General features: G+C 44.4%; 2 protein-coding genes across 2 annotated transcripts; both read right to left on the minus strand.

Annotated features, from left to right (window-relative positions):
- Positions 1-2263: 2263 nt before the first annotated feature.
- LOC138929479 (uncharacterized) lies at positions 2264-3475 on the minus strand. The gene has a single exon (XM_070288919.1). It carries the CDS (start codon positions 3473-3475, stop codon positions 2264-2266), a length of 1212 nt encoding a protein of 403 aa, XP_070145020.1.
- Positions 3476-4146: 671 nt separating this feature from the next.
- On the minus strand, positions 4147-7443 carry LOC138929480 (uncharacterized). The gene is made up of 2 exons (XM_070288920.1): positions 6733-7443; positions 4147-6381 (listed from the first exon to the last, which is right to left on the minus strand). The coding sequence occupies exons 1-2, from the start codon at positions 7441-7443 to the stop codon at positions 4147-4149; spliced, it is 2946 nt and encodes a 981-aa protein (XP_070145021.1).
- Between the last annotated feature and the right edge of the window lie 11396 nt (positions 7444-18839).

An 18839-nucleotide genomic window follows, 5' to 3' on the forward strand; every position in this document is an offset into this window, starting at 1 on the left:
AAGATGCAGCAGTGTATGGTGTTTTTATCGCATTTAAATACAAACGGCCTCGGCATTCCTTTGCCTTGTGGTCGCTGCTGAAGCAGTTGACACACAGTCGTTGTTTTTGTACCCAATTGAGTCGTTCGGGTATTGGTTTATTACGGAAGTCATCACATTTGTATAGCCAATGATTCCGTTTGCAAAATGGACAGCTTGGTAACTTTCCAGCGCTGGCAGAAGTGCATGTTGGTCCCTTCTGATCCCTTCTTGCTTGTTGACTTCTTTTTCCTGTTCCCAGTACGCGAATTCTCTGGTCGAGGAAGTTAAGTATTGTGTCGAGACCTTGCAGTTGTCGAGAACCATCCAACGACTGTTCGTACAAGGCTCTATTAGCAATATCCAATTTTTGCTTGATGATAGCAATCAATATTGTATCCCAGCTGGATACATCGATTCCTAGTCCCCTTAATGATGCCAGGGACTCGATAGTTGTTATATACAACTCTTTCAGTGATTTCGGATCGTCACTATTTGTGTGGTGTTGCAAGAGACGATTAAGAATCGTGTCGGCTACGTGTCGGGGATTGTTGTATTCGTCAACCAATATGCCCCATGCGCTTGTGTAGTTTTCTTCTTTTAGATCGATGTGTCTTATCAATCTCTCTGCCTATCCAGTTACGGTGGTTTTTAGATACCACATTTTCCGTACTGTCGGCATGTTGGTGTCATGGACCATGCATTTGAATAAATCGAAAAACTGCGTCCATTTGAGTAGATCCCTATCGAATTTGGGGATGCTAACTCTGGGCAAGTGTACATCTTCATTGCTTGATGCATTAGTTTTTGCCCCTAACACCTTTTGGATGTCCCTTTCCAGTCGGAGAAATGACTGCATGTCGTATCCTCCCTTGACCGGGTCTTCGTGTTCTTCATGAACAGCGAAGTGGATCTCTTGAACTTGTGACCATAGTGATTTTATCAAATCACTTGTAATGGTTTTTCCAGTCTCTGAAAATTCTTTCAGAGCCCGATGAATAGAGTCTGATATGGCTCTTTGTCGGCGACATGCCGACATGAGTTTGCCCACAGGCTGCTGTATGCTTGCAGCGTCTGCGTTTCCTTGGGCATGGCTCGTAGTTTGAGCCATTGCGTCAGTTATGGCGCTTCGATACTTGTCGTATGAGTCACGACAGTCTTTGTAAAACCTTAAATATTCCGAGGTTCTATATTTCTCCAGAACATTACGGTCATTTTCCGCAAATCGATTCCCTGCTTCATCGATTGCGGCCAACTTAGATTGAAAGTATGTTGGGTTTTGTTTCCTCTCCGCAGAATCTTTCTTGAAATTGCGGATCAGTTTTGAGATCTCTTGACTGATCTCTTCCTGCAAGTCTAACGCCTCTGTGGCTGCTTGCTCCTCCACGCTAGTCATAATGAAAAGTGCTATATTCTTGACCCGTTGGGAGTGTTTTATTCGCTTTTTAAGCTGGATACGCTCCTATTCGCAACCGTTCAGCGGTCTAAAAAATTAGCACTTGTTCACTTGACTTGGAGAACACACTAGACTCTAAGTTCTAGTGGAAGGATTCTTTCAAAGGATGCCCAGGATTGTTCCAAGAGTTGGGGAACTTGACTCGTGGGACTTGAATTGTCGTCAGGACTTGATCGTCAGGACCTGAATTGTCCTTAGGATTTGATCGTTAGGATGTGAATTGTCGTCAGGACCTGAATTGTCGGCAGGACGTGAACTGTCGGGGTCACCAAAATGTTTATATGAGTGTTTGATAGTGTGAGTAGGCTTTGATGCCTGGCAAAATAGCACATAAACTAATTGCCTTGTTTGTGTCGCACCCAGCACTTGAACTAGGTGGACTGCAGTTGGAGGAGTAAAGATCTCTTTGAATTGCAGATGATTACTGACTTTATTGATTCAAACTTAACGATATTTATAGCTAACAAATGTGCTTGTATTTACGAATATTAATGATAAAGAATAATGTAGGTTGCTAGTGCATGCGGAAACGAATATGCTTCTGGTTACAAATGTTGATGTGCAAGAATAATGTAGGTTGTAATGGTATATGCAGAATGAGGCTATTGCTCCATCCCACTTCATCGCGTCAGCAGAATCTACATATGCGCTTGACCTGGTAATCTATACTTTATTTTGGCTGCATATGAGAGTGCTGCGACTGACGAATTACAGATTATGTAATGTTATGATTATAAATTATATATATATTGCAGCGACTGAACATTCTCCCGGCCGTTGAACGGGTGTTCAACCTTCAGTAATGTCGAACGAAAAACTCCGTGGGGTAGGTTCGGGTGCTGGCGGTTCACTTGTTGTCCGGGGATTGGGGCTGCGTTGTGGTGTTCTCCAATTGACTCGGCGATATCGTAGACTCAGGGTCACGATCAGTAGTATTGATATTGATAGTGCCACATAGGCGGCTACTTGATGATGGTGTACTATGCTGACTTGATTTTCGTACTTCGCATCTTTTAGTTTGGCCAGTTGTTGTTGTAGGGCATCTAATTCGCCTAATTCGGCGTCGGTTATCTTGGTTGTCGATTCTACGCCTGGTTTCGGTGTCTCTTCTATGTTTATCTTGGTGATGTTGCCAAAACGAACATATACTGCTTTTGTCTCGCTGCGGCTTGTGCTAAATGTACTAACACTGATTTTTGAGTTGCGTGCCGTGCAACCTGCGGCGAGTGATAGTAAGCCTGTTCCTTCCATTTGTACTGTGGAGGGAACTCCCTTGCATACAGCCTGCAGTTCGATCGGACTGTGGGTTGCAAACATCCATCTGTTTCGTTGATGTGTTGCTGACCATATTAAATCGGACTTCGATTTAGCAGTCTCACATTCCGTTTCAGTCTTGTTATTGAACAACTGAAATTCACATCGATTATCTGCGCTAAACGTAGCTTGATGATTGACGCATATGTGTTCATCCTTTGGCAATTGTAGACATTGATCAAACTCGTCAGTAGTTAGTCCCATGAATTGATCTCTATGGGCATTGACAGTTATGATCCTTGTTTTGAGCTTGAATTCATGCCAGCTTCCTGCCTTCCATGCATTTGAAGAGACTGGCAGCTGTTGATCCGGTGGGATGTGCTCCCTAATCTGATGAAGTTGATCCCTTAATTGTTGGGGAGAAACTAGCATGGGGCTAATTGTTCGGTGGCGAATGTCGGTAAGAACGTTGGTTATCTCATTTTGCATTCGCTGCATTCCGTTTGCCAGTAGAGTGAGCTGGGCTGTCAGAATCATGAATGCTTGTTGCAGATAGTTGCCTTGATATTTTCCTCGTTCTCTGGTGAGAGCATCTATTTGTCGTTCTGTGTTTCGTATGCGGTCGTTGGTAGCTGAATTGCTTTTCCTTACCACATTTATAGTGGAATCCAAGATTGATGTTTGGTTCTTCAGTAACATCATTAATACTTCCTCGTTTGATTTGACATCGTTTATGACCTTGGACATATCTTCAGCATATTTGGAATCCAGCACGCCAAATAATGAGTTCGCCACATTACCGACTATATCTAGCGGTGATCTTCGCTGCCGTGAGTGGTTAATAAGCTCATTTCCGGCTTGTAATTCGGCATGCACGTGTTAAAAGTGTGCATATATAGAGTTACATGCATTGACGTTTTGTAATTCTGAACACTTGTGTTTGAGTTCAGTTATCCCGGCATCCAATACTCTCATGTCACTTCAATATGGTTGCAAGTCGTAATATACGATGATGGTCCAATCTGAAATTGCCATTCTGGAGGTCCCGATTCTTTCATAGAATAGACCTGGCTGATTTGTGAACTGCGTGACCTTTGTCTGTTGTCCCATCGCTAGTGGCAGAATGAGTAACATTGCCAGTAGGGTTGGAAGGATTGAAGGTGACAGCTTCCTCCTCTGTGTTGGCATTTCATCCTTTGACGTTGTATCTTCGGAACTGTGCGGACGTTTGACTGCGGTTTCTTCTTTCAACAGTGGCGCGAGACGAGTTACTGACCGTTTGAAGATCCCAGATGCAGTCTTTACATCTACTACTCGGACATGGTTGTCCTTCCCGGGATATGTCTTCACTATTCGTCCCATTGGCCAACTCATCACCGGCACGTTGTCTTCCTTGACTAGCACAAGTAGTCCCTCCTTCAGGTTTGTGATGCGGTTTTCCACTTGTTGCGCATCTGAAGCTCTTGTAGATACTCCATAGACCATTGGTCCCAGAACATTTGCTTTAATCTGGACACCAATTCCCATCTTTTCACCAAAGTTTTCCCTGGTGAGGCTAGATTTGCATCGGGAGCGGCGGTCAACGGTTCACCAATCAAAAAATGGCCAGGAGTCAGAGCTGATGTATCTGTTGGATCAGATGACATCGGTGTCAGCGGTCGGGAATTGAGTATTGCTTCGACTTCCACGATTACGGTGTTGAGCTCCTCAAATGTTAATGAAGCCGTGGCTGTGACTGATACTAGCAGCCGCTTCGCAGATTTCACCGCAGCTTCCCAAAGCCCGCCAAACGATGGTGCCCGGGGCGGTATGAACTTAAACTCCACTTGCTTTTTATTGCAATGGTTAATAATCTGTTCTTGAGCCTTGTCGGTGAATATAGCTCCCTCTAGGGCCTTCAATTGATTATTGGCACCGACAAAGTTTGTTGCGTTGTCACAGTGAATAGTCTGACATTTTCCGCGTCGACCCAAAAATCGCCGAAGCGCGGCTAGAAATGCATCTGTTGTCAAGTCACTGACTAACTCCAAATGAACTGCCTTTGTTGCGAAACAGCAGAAGACTGCAATGTAAGCCTTATCAGGTCTTTTTCCACGTAGTTTGTGATGAATCCAAATCGGTCCACAGTAGTCAACACCAGAGTTAAAGAATGGCCGAGCTTGTGTTACTCGGTCAGCTGGTAAGTTGCCCATGATTTGTTGCATCAACTTGGGCCGTGCCTTTGTACATCTGACACAGCTGTGAATTATGCTTCTTGCCATTGTTTTATCATTGAGAATCCAATATTGTTGCCTGGCAATGGCTCTTAGAGCTTGAGCCCCGCAATGCATGTTCTCTTCATGCATCTCTCGCAGTAGCATTTTCACAAGTGGATCGTTGTATGGAAGCAAAATTTGATGCTTCGCGTTATATGGAAGGCTAGATTCTTCTAATCTACCTCCGACTCTGATCAGTCCGTCGTTTCCGATTATAGGACATAGGGAGACAATCGAGCTCTTTTTGTCCACCGTTTTGTGGATCCGGAGTTGTTTGTATTCAGCACTAAAATCAATTTTCTGGATAGTCCGCAGGATGATGGTCCTTGCATTGGTTAACTCACCGACACACAATGTAGTTGTGGGTGATCTGTTTTTCTTGTTACAGAAACGCATCATATATGCTACAATACGTTGTAGCTTATTGAAGGAGTTGCTGTGGTTGCACTTGTAGAGTACACTGCCAATTTCACTTTGACATGTTGGCAAGCTTATGTGATTGAGCCTGCGTTCTAGATCGCTGGGGGTGGTAGTTGGTACCTGAGCCCACTTGTCGCGAGAGCCATGTAGAAATAGAGGTCCATATAGCCATAGATTGTGTTCTGCTAACTTGCTGGCGGCAATTCCTCTTGATAGTACATCTGCTGGATTGTTAGCTGATGACACGTGACGCCACTGAGATTGGTCTGAAACAGCTTGGATTTTTGCGATTCGATTTGCCACAAACGTGTGATATGATGATGCTGATGCGTTTATCCAGGACAGCACCACAGTCGAATCTGACCATAAGTATCCAGGCACCTTATCGTTTGGTATGCGTAAATCCTTCCGCACCCTGTGGGTTAGCTCCGCTCCCAAGACTGCGGCGCATAATTCCAGGCGAGGCAGCGTCTCTTTTGCTGTCGGCGCTACTCTTGACTTTGAGCACAGTAGCCGAACAGATACTTGATTGCTCTTATATGTGGCTCGGACATAGATTGCTGCTCCATATGCCCGCTCTGACGCATCGACAAACGTGTGAATTTCCTGATTAATGGGCACCTTTCCGTCAAAGATGTGCCGTGGAATTTGTAGATTGTTCAATGCTTGTAAATCAGTACGATAATTTTTCCACTCAGTTTGCAGAAGTTGAGGAAGCTCGTCGTCCCAGCCCATCTTCAGCTGCCACAGGCTTTGCATGAATATCTTAGCCTTTACCACAACAGGAGCGAATAGTCCTAGTGGATCGAAAATTTGTGACGCCTCTGAGCTCACCACTCGTTTGGTGATGGTTGATGCTTCACTTTTTTGGGATCGGCCACAAAGCTGGTCCTTATTTGGTACCCAGATTAAACCCAATGTTTTCACACTGTAGTGTTGAAGGGTTTCGTCTACTTTGACGTGGTTGACTATGTCTTCCTTTGGGATTTGTGCGAGAACTTCGTCATTGTTGGAGCACCACTTTCAGAGCTTGAATCCGGCTGGTAGCAGTATTTTGTTTAGCTCTTGTTGAATCTGAACTGCTTCTGGGATGCTATTTGCTCCTGTTAGACAGTCGTCTACATAAAAATCATGCTTGAGCACGGCTGCTCCAAGCGGTAAATTCTTTTTGGTTTTCTCAGCCAAGTAATCCAAGCATTTTGTAGCTAGGAATGGAGCTGATGTTGTACCGTATGTTACGGTTTTCAGTCGATAATACTTGAGTTCGTCTGATGGATTCTTTCGCCAGACGATTAATTGATGAAATTGATGATCAGGATGTATCCATACCTGGCGATACATTTTCTCTATATCGGCTGTGAACACGTACTTGTGAGTGCGGAACCGTAGTAAAATTGCAAACAGTTCGCTCTGTACGGTGGGTCCAGCATACAAAATATCATTTAATGACTTGTTGCTAGTGGTTTTGCAGGAAGCATCGAACACTACCCGAAGTTTTGTAGTGCTGCTTTCAGGTTTTAGCACACAGTGGTGCGGGATAAAATAGTGATCCGTAGGTATCCTTGTGGGAGGCACTTCTTTCATGTGTCCAAGGCTTTCATACTCGTCCATAAAATCTACGTAACCTTTCCAGACTTCAGGTGATGTTCTGCGCTCTAGTGCCAGGAACCTGTTAGTTGCAGTTTTCTGCGATGCCCCCAGGGCTGATGATTGTTCAGAAAAAGGAAGTTTTACTATGAACCTTCCATCTGCTGCGAATTGGAGATTTCCTAGAAAGTGTCTTTCGCAATGAGCCTCTATCGGTGATTTTGGTTTCGCTTCCGTTTCTAGGTTCTCCAAAGTCCAGAAACGTTCCAAAAGCGTGTCGATTTGGTCCTCTGTGGTTACAGGCGCGCAAATTGCTGCTTGGTTGTTTTCTGCAGATACTTTTCCGGCGACAATCCAACCAAGTTTAGTATTTTGTAGGACCGGGCCGCCTGGTTTTAACATCATCTGGTTTGGCAGTAGTAACGAATAGTAGTGCTCAGCTCCGATAAGCATGTCAATCTTTCCTGGCTTATCAAAGTTTGCATCTGCCAGAGCGATGTTTTGAGGGAGTGATAGATTTGTTGGATCTAGCTGATGAGCCGGTTGATCAGCTATAATGTGTGGTAACACAAAATCCTCGACTTGCTGAGAAAAGTCGTTATGCATTGATTTCATTTGCACATTTACTCTAGCTCGACTAGTCTTAGGATTGCCTCCAATACCTTCGATACGTAATGAAGTACCGTGGAGCCTTAATGATAGCTTTGAAGCCATTCGTTCAGAGATCAAGTTTATTTGTGATCCTGAATCAAGCAGAGCTCTGAAAGTGGCCACCTGACCATTGCTTGCTTTTACTGGTACCTTGACTGTGGCCAGCAGATTGTAACTCTTGTTACTTGCTGCCCCTACAGAAGGTGATTGTGGTTCAGTTGCTGCACCTGATGACGTTTCAAGATGCAGCAGTGTATGGTGTTTTTTATCGCATTTAAATACAAACGGCCTCGGCATTCCTTTGCCTTGTGGTCGCTGCTGAAGCAGTTGACACACAGTCGTTGTTTTTGTACCCAATTGAGTCGTTCGGGTATTGGTTTATTACGGAAGTCATCACATTTGTATAGCCAATGATTCCGTTTGCAAAATGGACAGCTTGGTAACTTTCCAGCGCTGGCAGAAGTGCATGTTGGTCCCTTCTGATCCCTTCTTGCTTGTTGACTTCTTTTTCCTGTTCCCAGTACGCGAATTCTCTGGTCGAGGAAGTTAAGTATTGTGTCGAGACCTTGCAGTTGTCGAGAACCATCCAACGACTGTTCGTACAAGGCTCTATTAGCAATATCCAATTTTTGCTTGATGATAGCAATCAATATTGTATCCCAGCTGGATACATCGATTCCTAGTCCCCTTAATGATGCCAGGGACTCGATAGTTGTTATATACAACTCTTTCAGTGATTTCGGATCGTCACTATTTGTGTGGTGTTGCAAGAGACGATTAAGAATCGTGTCGGCTACGTGTCGGGGATTGTTGTATTCGTCAACCAATATGCCCCATGCGCTTGTGTAGTTTTCTTCTTTTAGATCGATGTGTCTTATCAATCTCTCTGCCTCTCCAGTTACGGTGGTTTTTAGATACCACATTTTCCGTACTGTCGGCATGTTGGTGTCATGGACCATGCATTTGAATAAATCGAAAAACTGCGTCCATTTGAGTAGATCCCCATCGAATTTGGGGATGCTAACTCTGGGCAAGTGTACATCTTCATTGCTTGATGCATTAGTTTTTGCCCCTAACACCTTTTGGATGTCCCTTTCCAGTCGGAGAAATGACTGCATGTCGTATCCTCCCTTGACCGGGTCTTCGTGTTCTTCATGAACAGCGAAGTGGATCTCTTGAACTTGTGACCATAGTGATTTTATCAAATCACTTGTAATGGTTTTTCCAGTCTCTGAAAATTCTTTCAGAGCCCGATGAATAGAGTCTGATATGGCTCTTTGTCGGCGACATGCCGACATGAGTTTGCCCACAGGCTGCTGTATGCTTGCAGCGTCTGCGTTTCCTTGGGCATGGCTCGTAGTTTGAGCCATTGCGTCAGTTATGGCGCTTCGATACTTGTCGTATGAGTCACGACAGTCTTTGTAAAACCTTAAATATTCCGAGGTTCTATATTTCTCCAGAACATTACGGTCATTTTCCGCAAATCGATTCCCTGCTTCATCGATTGCGGCCAACTTAGATTGAAAGTATGTTGGGTTTTGTTTCCTCTCCGCAGAATCTTTCTTGAAATTGCGGATCAGTTTTGAGATCTCTTGACTGATCTCTTCCTGCAAGTCTAACGCCTCTGTGGCTGCTTGCTCCTCCACGCTAGTCATAATGAAAAGTGCTATATTCTTGACCCGATGGGAGTGTTTTATTCGCTTTTTAAGCTGGATACGCTCCTATTCGCAACCGTTCAGCGGTCTAAAAAATTAGCACTTGTTCACTTGACTTGGAGAACACACTAGACTCTAAGTTCTAGTGGAAGGATTCTTTCAAAGGATGCCCAGGATTGTTCCAAGAGTTGGGGAACTTGACTCGTGGGACTTGGATTGTCGTCAGGACTTGATCGTCAGGACCTGAATTGTCCTTAGGATTTGATCGTTAGGATGTGAATTGTCGTCAGGACCTGAATTGTCGGCAGGACGTGAACTGTCGAGGTCACCAAAATGTTTATATGAGTGTTTGATAGTGTGAGTAGGCTTTGATGCCTGGCAAAATAGCACATAAACTAATTGCCTTGTTTGTGTCGCACCCAGCACTTGAACTAGGTGGACTGCAGTTGGAGGAGTAAAGATCTCTTTGAATTGCAGATGATTACTGACTTTATTGATTCAAACTTAACGATATTTATAGCTAACAAATGTGCTTGTATTTACGAATATTAATGATAAAGAATAATGTAGGTTGCTAGTGCATGCGGAAACGAATATGCTTCTGGTTACAAATGTTGATGTGCAAGAATAATGTAGGTTGTAATGGTATATGCAGAATGAGGCTATTGCTCCATCCCACTTCATCGCGTCACCAGAATCTACATATGCGCTTGACCTGGTAATCTATACTTTATTTTGGCTGCATATGAGAGTGCTGCGACTGACGAATTACAGATTATGTAATGTTATGATTATGAATTATATATATATTGCAGCGACTGAACACCACTTCCGAATTTGTATATATATTAGTTTTTACACGGCTAATACATTTGCATACTCAATTGTAAATTTGTAAACAAAAAGTTCACAACTCCGCTAATAATGTATGTATCCACGGCAGAATTTGTACTTATATTAGTTTTTAGAAGGCTAATACATTTGCATACTCAATTGTAAATTTGTAAACAAAAAGTTCACAACTCAGCTAATAATGCCTGAATCCAATTCAGAATTTATATTTATATTAGTTTTTACACGTTTAATACATTTGCATACTCACCTAATAATGTCTGTATCCACTTCAGAATTTGTATTTATAATAGTTTTTACACGTCTAATACATTTGCATACTCAGCTAATAATGTCTGTATCCACTTCAGAATTTGTATTTATAATAGTTTTTACACGGCTAATACATTTGCATACTCAATTGTAAATTTGTAAACAAAAAGTTCACAGCTCAGATAATAATGCATATATCCACTTCAGAATTTATATTTATATTAGTTTTTACACGTCTAATACATTTGCATACTCAGCTAATAATGCCTGAATCCACTTCAGAATTTTTATTTATATTAGTTTTTACACGGCTAATACATTTGCATACTCAATTGTAAATTTGTAAACAAAAAGTTCACATCTCAGCTAATAATGCATGTACCCACGGCAGAATTTATATTTAAATTAGTTCTTACAATGCTAATACATTTGCATACTCAATTGTAAATTTGTTAACAAAAAGTTCACAACTCAACTAATAATGCCTTAATCCACTTCAGAATTTATATTTATATTAGTTTTTACACGTCTAATATATTAGCATACTCAATTGTAAATTGTAAACAAAAAGTTCACAGCTCAGCTAATAATGTCTGTATTCACTTCAGAATTTGTATTTATAATAGTTTTTACACGGCTAATACATTTGCATACTCAATTGTAAATTTGTAAACAAAAAGTTCACAACTCCGCTAATAATGTATGTATTGTGAGGAGTCGTTCGACTTCCCACAAATACTGGCGGCCAACTACAACGGCAACCGCGCCAGCCGCCGACAACAAAAACAGCTCCCGCAGCCAACAACAACAGCAGAGTCAACGTCAGCCGAACCATAACAACAGCGCCAGCAGCGAATATCAACAGCGCCAGCAGCGAATATCAACAGCGTCAGCAGCGAACAACAACAGCGTCAGCAGCGCCCAAAAACAACAACAACGGCGGTCAGGAGCCGGCAGCGACAACAACAGTAGCCGACGGCAATAACAACTGCCGCCAACGCTCATGGAGAGCCGCAGCAGCTAGCAGCGAAATCAAAACAAACCGGCAAATGCCCACAAATTATTCTCACTTTGTAAAATAAGCTTTGGAAATAATTTTGTATAATACTTTAATCACTTCTCACTTTGTAAACATAAGCTTTGTATATCATCATTTTCTATTGTTTTTGTAAAATAAGCTCTGTATATTTAAGCAGCCAAGTTTCGCACTATAATCATCTTCTAGTTGTACAGAATTTAAGCGTAGTCAAGAATTAGTAGTTATCTTTGGTTCCCCGTTCTCACATCTCTAGATCGCGCACACACACACACACACACACCTACACTGGGAGAGCAGAGAGAGTTATTCACCACGAACAAGTGGCCACGGAGTTAGCGCCGTACGAGAGCAAAGGAGAGCGAGCATACGATCGAGCGCAAAACAACCCCCGAAAATTGGCACGCGCCAACGGGAGAGAGCGAGAGGGAAGCTGATGCACCGAAATGCAAGAGCAATGGAAAATTACCAGCGCGGCCGAAATTTGGCAAAGCCGCGTGGCTGGACTTTACTTTTGCGGAGGCGACGAAAACGTGTAGACGTGCGAGCGGTCGACGAAGTTTCAACGTAACCAAAACGGGAGTTTCTACGCGACGGAGTTTCTGCGGCCAACGATGACAAATTTATAACCCGAGACCAGCCAGGAGGTGGTGCTCGAAGTGACCAGTGATAGTGACGGCAGCCAGTGGAGTGCGGAGAATTTGGGTGGCTAAGGAGGCACCTTTTTGGAAGCGGACGGAGGCGAGGACGTGGCGGAAGCATCAGCCACAGGCAAACGTGTGTGTGTGCGGAAAAACGGAGACGGGTGAGTGCATAGGGAGAACCGCATTCTGGCCAGCGATTGCATGTGCAGATAGAAATTTCTCGACGGCCAAGATGCGGTTTTCGCTAGAGTAGGCTAGAAATAATGCCCCAAAAACCCTAACCTAAAAATCCCTGCAAATTAAATAAAAACAAATGAAAGCTGAAATAAAAAAATCTGAAAAATGCAACTTTATTAAATAAAAAACAAATGAAAACTGAAATTAATAAAAATAAACTCGTACATATTTACATTTCGGTTCTTGCGGGGAATGGCTGAGTTTCGCCTACACTGGGAGAAATTTTACTCCAAACTTTAATAATAAAAATTTAAGTAAAAATTCTATTTAAATATATTTTGCTCTCGCGGAGATTCTAACCACTGCCCGCCACTTCCGAGAGGCCGTACGCTGCCCACACTGGGAAAATAAATGCAGAGAAATTTAAAATGAGGAAAAATTAAATAAATTCAAGAAAAGCTCTCTTAAGTATAATTTTCGGCTCAAATCGAGTCCAGCTCGCGAGGGAACGACCCACAATCACGCTGGCCATGACTCACGTGAAATATTTTCCCAAAATGCCTAGATTTTAGGCCATAAATTCTGCCCTAGGAAGCGGTGGTCCCCAAAATCGACCCCTCTCTCGGTCTCCTTATAGCGATTGCTATGGGCCCGACCCAAAACGCGCTCCGCCGATTATTTCGCTCTACTGCAAAGACCGGACAAGCCATTTCTCTGGCTTCGTATCCCGGTAACTGACAACTACCATCTCACGTCAGTTTACCGCGCGTCAAAACACTTTGTCCCATATCTTTATAAATTTTTTCTGATAAAGAGGACCTTGGACGTGACTGAGACCTACCCCAGCCGTCGAACTTCCTTACAGAATGGCGCCCGAGCAGGGACATGGGGTTTACAAATTTTAGACGTCGAAAATATGGCCTAAAGACCCATTCGGATACGTCAAGTTCGAAAAATTTTCGGTTCCGCCACTTAGAGAAAATTTTTCTAAGTCGGAACGTATGGAGAGTCGGATGTCGAGGGACACCGAAATTTCTAGGGCAGAAAAACTACGGGAATATAAATATATATCGATAAGAATATATACCGGGCATTCTATATAACCTCAAAATCGAGAAACTTTGAATTTTCGAGAGGCACATGGCAAAAATCGGGAGAACTTAACCAAAAAGTATACCCACTCTAATAAACTCGTGGCACACGCAGCGGAAAATTTTATATCCCAGTCGCGAAAAGATCATAACCTAAAACGAGAGGTTATCCGATCACGTGACCAGAAACACACGTGAGCCAAGAAATAGAACCGAGCAGAGAAAGCAAAGAAGGGGAAAAAAAAGAGAGCGAGAGCGAAAAGCCCTCTAGGTAGTCAAGTCAGGTCGCGAGAATTTCGAAAGCACGAGGCAGGGAAAAGCTAACACAAATTCCCCACAGCGCAGCCATTTTGTTTTCACCCTTCACTCTCATCGTCGTCTCCCTCACACCAGCGGCCATCGAGTACAGCCTGCAGAAACGCATCGGTGGGGGCTTCTCTTTTCAACCGTCGTCGAGCCAACGCGTACAGTCGCAGTTTTCAACAGGAACCAAAAATCATCGTCGTGAAAATGTTACCAAGTCTCGAGCACCGTCGAATAAAAGCTAAAGCATCGCCGAATTAACTTGAAATCATCGTCGTGAACATTTACAAGCTTACATCGCCGTCGAATCAAAATTTAATCGCCGTCGAGGAGAGCTGCAGAATTAAATCGCCGTTTTTACATCGAATTTGGGTTCAATCTAGTTGCACTTCAAACGTCGCTTGACCCTCGCCTGAAATATCTCTCTCGACCTATCGAAATTTTCTTGTCGTTTGCCATTTGACTAATTATTTCACAGCAATATGGGCGCGCGTTGGATTTCGTATCTGCGGAAGCGAGAACTGGAGGCGATTTTGAAGGAGTTTTCCTTGGAAGCAGCCGGAACAGTCGAGGAAATAAGAAGCCGGTTGGCCGCATTTAATAATCGGGACGATCATGTACTGGAGATAGCCGAACGACTGCAGGAATGCGAGGCGGAGATCACAGCCGCCTTAACTGAGAGTAAACAACGTACACCGAGTCCGAATCCACACCCCCCGGGTACAGCGCAGCTTCAGATGCCAACACAGGAAGGCAGAGGTACCGCCACTACAGTCGGAGACATGGAGGCCAACCCGGTCAGACGGGACATTTTTCCCAAGAAATCCGAGATGTCAGCAGCCACGCTCGCAGAGAAACTGAAGAATTGGGGAATTACTTTCGATGGGACCACGGACCCCATTACCTTTATCCAGCACTTCGAGGAACGAGCCACCGCATATGAAGTCGACGTGGAGAAGATGCCGTAGGCCATCCCTGGTCTCTTGACAGACACAGCTGAGCACTGGTTCCGGACGAGCCAGCTACTAGGAAAATCGTGGACGACCTTCAAGAAGGCGTTTCTTGACTTCTTCCTGCCACCTAGGTATTTTCAGAGACTCGACGATGAGATCCGCAACAGATACCAACGACAAGGAGAGCCATTTAAGCAGTACCTGGTAAACATTCGACTCATGATGCACCGAGCAGGATACAACGCGGAACAGGAGTTGGAACGAATCTACGAAAATCTTCAACCGGAATACCAGCTGTTTACAAGGAGACACGAGTTCACGACTTTGGAGCAACTTACCGCCTTAGTGGTAAACTATGAGGACACCCGCGATCGAGCCACAGGAAACCAAGCAAGGATGCTGGCCGAACTGCAGCCACCACCAGGGAGAGATGACTACGAGACCCCAGCGTATGCAGGAGCACCATCAACGAGCTACCAAAATGTCACGCGACCAGTCAGACGACCACCTACGCTCGCCGCAGTTCCACAACTAGGTTCTCGAGTGGGAAACATATCGATGGTGCCGCATTGTAGATTAGCTTGCAGGAATTGTGCCCAGGAAGGACACCGTTCATACACATGTCGCAATCGCAGAGTTCTCTTCTGCTGGGATTGTGGTCGCAGAGGAATACGCACTTACGAGTGCTGCCGTGTTTTACAGGTTCAGGATAGCAGAATCGTCGCGCAGGTACAGATCGAGGGTCAAATATTTAATGCCGTAATAGACACCGGAGCTAGCAGAAGTTTCGTGAGCGAACGAGTTGTTCAACGAGTAGGGACACCACATAACGTACGGTCGGTACGCACCCATGTCAGCCTGGCCGAAGGCTCGCGCAAGGAAATCACGAAGTCACTGGTAGCCAAAGTCCAGTTGGACCAACAATGGGTCACCTTTCCACTGTTAGTTTTACCTTCGATGGTGGAAGACGTGCTGTTGGGCATCGATTTCATCTGTGGCGTATCTGCCACTATCCAATGTGGCCGCGCTTCACTGCAGCTGAGTCCTTTCTTAGTACCCAGCCCCAGGACCAATTCAGGTCTACCCTCGGTGTTAACAAATGCGTTTTCTCCCGAACCAACAGACAACAGCGAAGCCACGGGACCAGAACCAGCCAGCAACGATACAGATAACAGGATGCCAGATACCCCGACCAGCAGTATTTTAGGGCCACGGGACGAGATCGCCGTGCGGAACAATCCGTTTCGACGGAACCAGGCTACTGTTTTAGCGGAACCAGTAGAGAGAGTGCGATTGCCTTTCCCAGCCAACTCAGAGTATACACCTGACGCTGGAGGAATGTTAGCCGTACTCAAGTAGACCACGGAGCAGGAAGACCGCACCAAGGCGGCACCAGGAAGCACAGAGACCCGTAGCAGAGAAGCATCAGCAGCAGAGAGCCTGTACCGTGACAGGAGCAGAATCCAGGAAATACCCGCACCCAGGCGGAAGCATCAGAGGAACGTCATCGAGGAGCCCGCACCCCGGCGGCATAGCAGCAGGAGCCCGCACACGGCGGCACATCAGCGAGAACCCCACTCAAGGCGGCATCAGCATCAGGAGTTCGCACACGGCGGACACATCATCGAGAAGACCGCACACGGCGGACACATCAGCGCGAAGACCCGCACACGGCGGACACAGCCGCACGAATACCGCACCAGGGCGGAACTAGCAGAGCAACAGCAGCAGCAGAGAAGCAGAGCATCATCCCACAGGAATACCCGCATCAAGACGGAAGCAACGGAGAAGCATTCGAGGATACCCGCAGACGGCGGAAGTACACACGGAGAACAGCAGCGCAGCAGCAGCTTCAGAAGTCCGTATGAAGACTGCACGACAGCAACAAACTTGCTCAAAAATAAGTCGACGAGTGACGCTCGATCTGGCCAAGGCAAGAGCCAACCAGGAACACTGCGACAGGAGCCAATGCTTGAGTTAGTGGGGGCCACTTGCTGGAGGGTGCGCCTTCCCAACGTTCCCACTCCCCTAAGGGGGAAACTCAACGCTCTCAGTACCAGCATTAGCCCACGTTCCCCCTCACTAATAACTAACCCCCAACTAAAACCACTAGTTAGTCATATTAGTAAACCTGAAAGGCTAATAAAACTTTGTTTTCCTACAGCGCGTCATACCCAAGCCGTCGATTTGACACGGACCAGCCAGCCCGCTCGACGCAAGAAAGCTCGTCTCAGGCCTGGGCCAAGAGGCCATACACGCTTGGACAGCAGCGGTGGTGCCAAGCCTGGTACCATCCGCGCCCCGTTGAGTGACCGCGAGCTTCGAGAGAGAGGGTGCCAGCGTTGGCCACGGCCGCCACCACAAGCAACGACGACGATGATCTGGCCACCGTCATCCCGGGAAATTCTTCCCCGGGCAAGGAGAAGGAGACGCCAGCACTGGCCGCGGCCATCATATCCGCCGCGTCCACATCACCACGGAGAACGAGATCTCCATTTTTTCGCGCCCCCGAAGAAAGAGGGGGATGTGAGGAGTCGTTCGACTTCCCACAAATACTGGCGGCCAACTACAACGGCAACCGCGCCAGCCGCCGACAACAAAAACAGCTCCCGCAGCCAACAACAACAGCAGAGTCAACGTCAGCCGAACCATAACAACAGCGCCAGCAGCGAATATCAACAGCGCCAGCAGCGAATATCAACAGCGTCAGCAGCGAACAACAACAGCGTCAGCAGCGCCCAAAAACAACAACAACGGCGGTCAGGAGCCGGCAGCGACAACAACAGTAGCCGACGGCAATAACAACTGCCGCCAACGCTCATGGAGAGCCGCAGCAGCTAGAAGCGAAATCAAAACAAACCGGCAAATGCCCACAAATTATTCTCACTTTGTAAAATAAGCTTTGGAAATAATTTTGTATAATACTTTAATCAATTCTCACTTTGTAAACATAAGCTTTGTATATCATTTTCTATTGTTTTTGTAAAATAAGCTCTGTATATTTAAGCAGCCAAGTTTCGCACTATAATCATCTTCTAGTTGTACAGAATTTAAGCGTAGTCAAGAATTAGTAGTTATCTTTGGTTCCCCGTTCTCACATCTCTAGATCGCGCAGAACCGCATTCTGGCCAGCGAGTGCATGTGCAGATAGAAATTTCTCGACGGCCAAGATGCGGTTTTCGCTAGAGTAGGCTAGAAATAATGCCTCAAAAACCCTAACCTAAAAATCCCTGCAAATTAAATAAAAACAAATGAAAGCTGAAATAAAAAAATCTGAAAAATGCAACTTTATTAAATAAAAAACAAATGAAAACTGAAATTAATAAAAATAAACTCGTACATATTTACATTTCGGTTCTTGCGGGGAATGGCTGAGTTTCGCCTACACTGGGAGAAATTTTACTCCAAACTTTTTGATTTTTGATTTTTTGATTTGATTTGATTTTATTTGCCTTCCTAACGCTACAAGTGTAAAACTTATAAATTAGAGCGCTAGTCACAAAGGGTTACAATACATACTGTCATAAAGCTTAAATCTAAACAAAATTTGTGCATATGATATTCTTAATCTAACAATTTAAAGTTTATTATTATTATTATTATTTAGTATATTTTGTAGTTAATTTAACTTAATCCTAATCCTATTCCTAAGTCGCTGTAATTTAATTTAATTTATGGGACTTATTTAAACTGTGAGAGTACCTTTTCTTTGAATTGCGTAGCATTGCTAATGTTTTTAATGTTGTTGGGTAGCTGATTCCATAATCTAATAGCATTAATAAAAAATTGTCTCTCGGATGTCAGGGATCTGGGCCTTATACAAATTAGATTGTTTAGTCTTCTAGACGCAGTAAATGTTAATTTTTCAAATAGGTATGCTGGTTCTTTCTTATATATTAATTTGTGAAGAAATGTCAATATTCTCATCTTTATCCATCCGCTAAGTTCTACGTCAAAAATTTTATAGGCATAAGCCGACACATGTTCCATTCGTGCCAAATTAAATATATATCTTGCGATGCTATTATATACTATTTTTATTTTATTTTGGCTAATCGAGTCACAATTTGAAAAAACTTCTACACCATAAAATAAACACGGAACTAAACATGTTTTTGCTACTAACATACGAACATTTATAGGCAGGCAACCCTTAGTCACAGACAATGCTCTCAGCATTCCAAATTCTTTTCCTATTGCCTTTGCGATGTGATCGTTCCATGTAAGAGTCCTGT

The sequence above is a fragment of the Drosophila kikkawai genome, unplaced genomic scaffold, assembly GCF_030179895.1.
Source record: "Drosophila kikkawai strain 14028-0561.14 unplaced genomic scaffold, DkikHiC1v2 scaffold_218, whole genome shotgun sequence".
Taxonomy (NCBI): Eukaryota; Metazoa; Arthropoda; class Insecta; order Diptera; family Drosophilidae; genus Drosophila; species Drosophila kikkawai.

What these genes read in the sequence shown, in the direction of transcription:
- LOC138929479 (XM_070288919.1), bottom strand. Translation starts at nt 3,475, where the DNA reads ATGTCCAAGGTCATAAACGATGTCAAATCAAACGAGGAAGTATTAATG.
- LOC138929480 (XM_070288920.1), bottom strand. Translation starts at nt 7,443, where the DNA reads ATGCTTATCGGAGCTGAGCACTACTATTCGTTACTACTGCCAAACCAG. An exon ending in TAGAGAAAATGTATCGCCAG is followed by an intron (nt 6,382 to 6,732) that starts GTATGGATACAT and finishes CAAATCCCAAAG; the next exon opens with GAAGACATAGTCAACCACGT.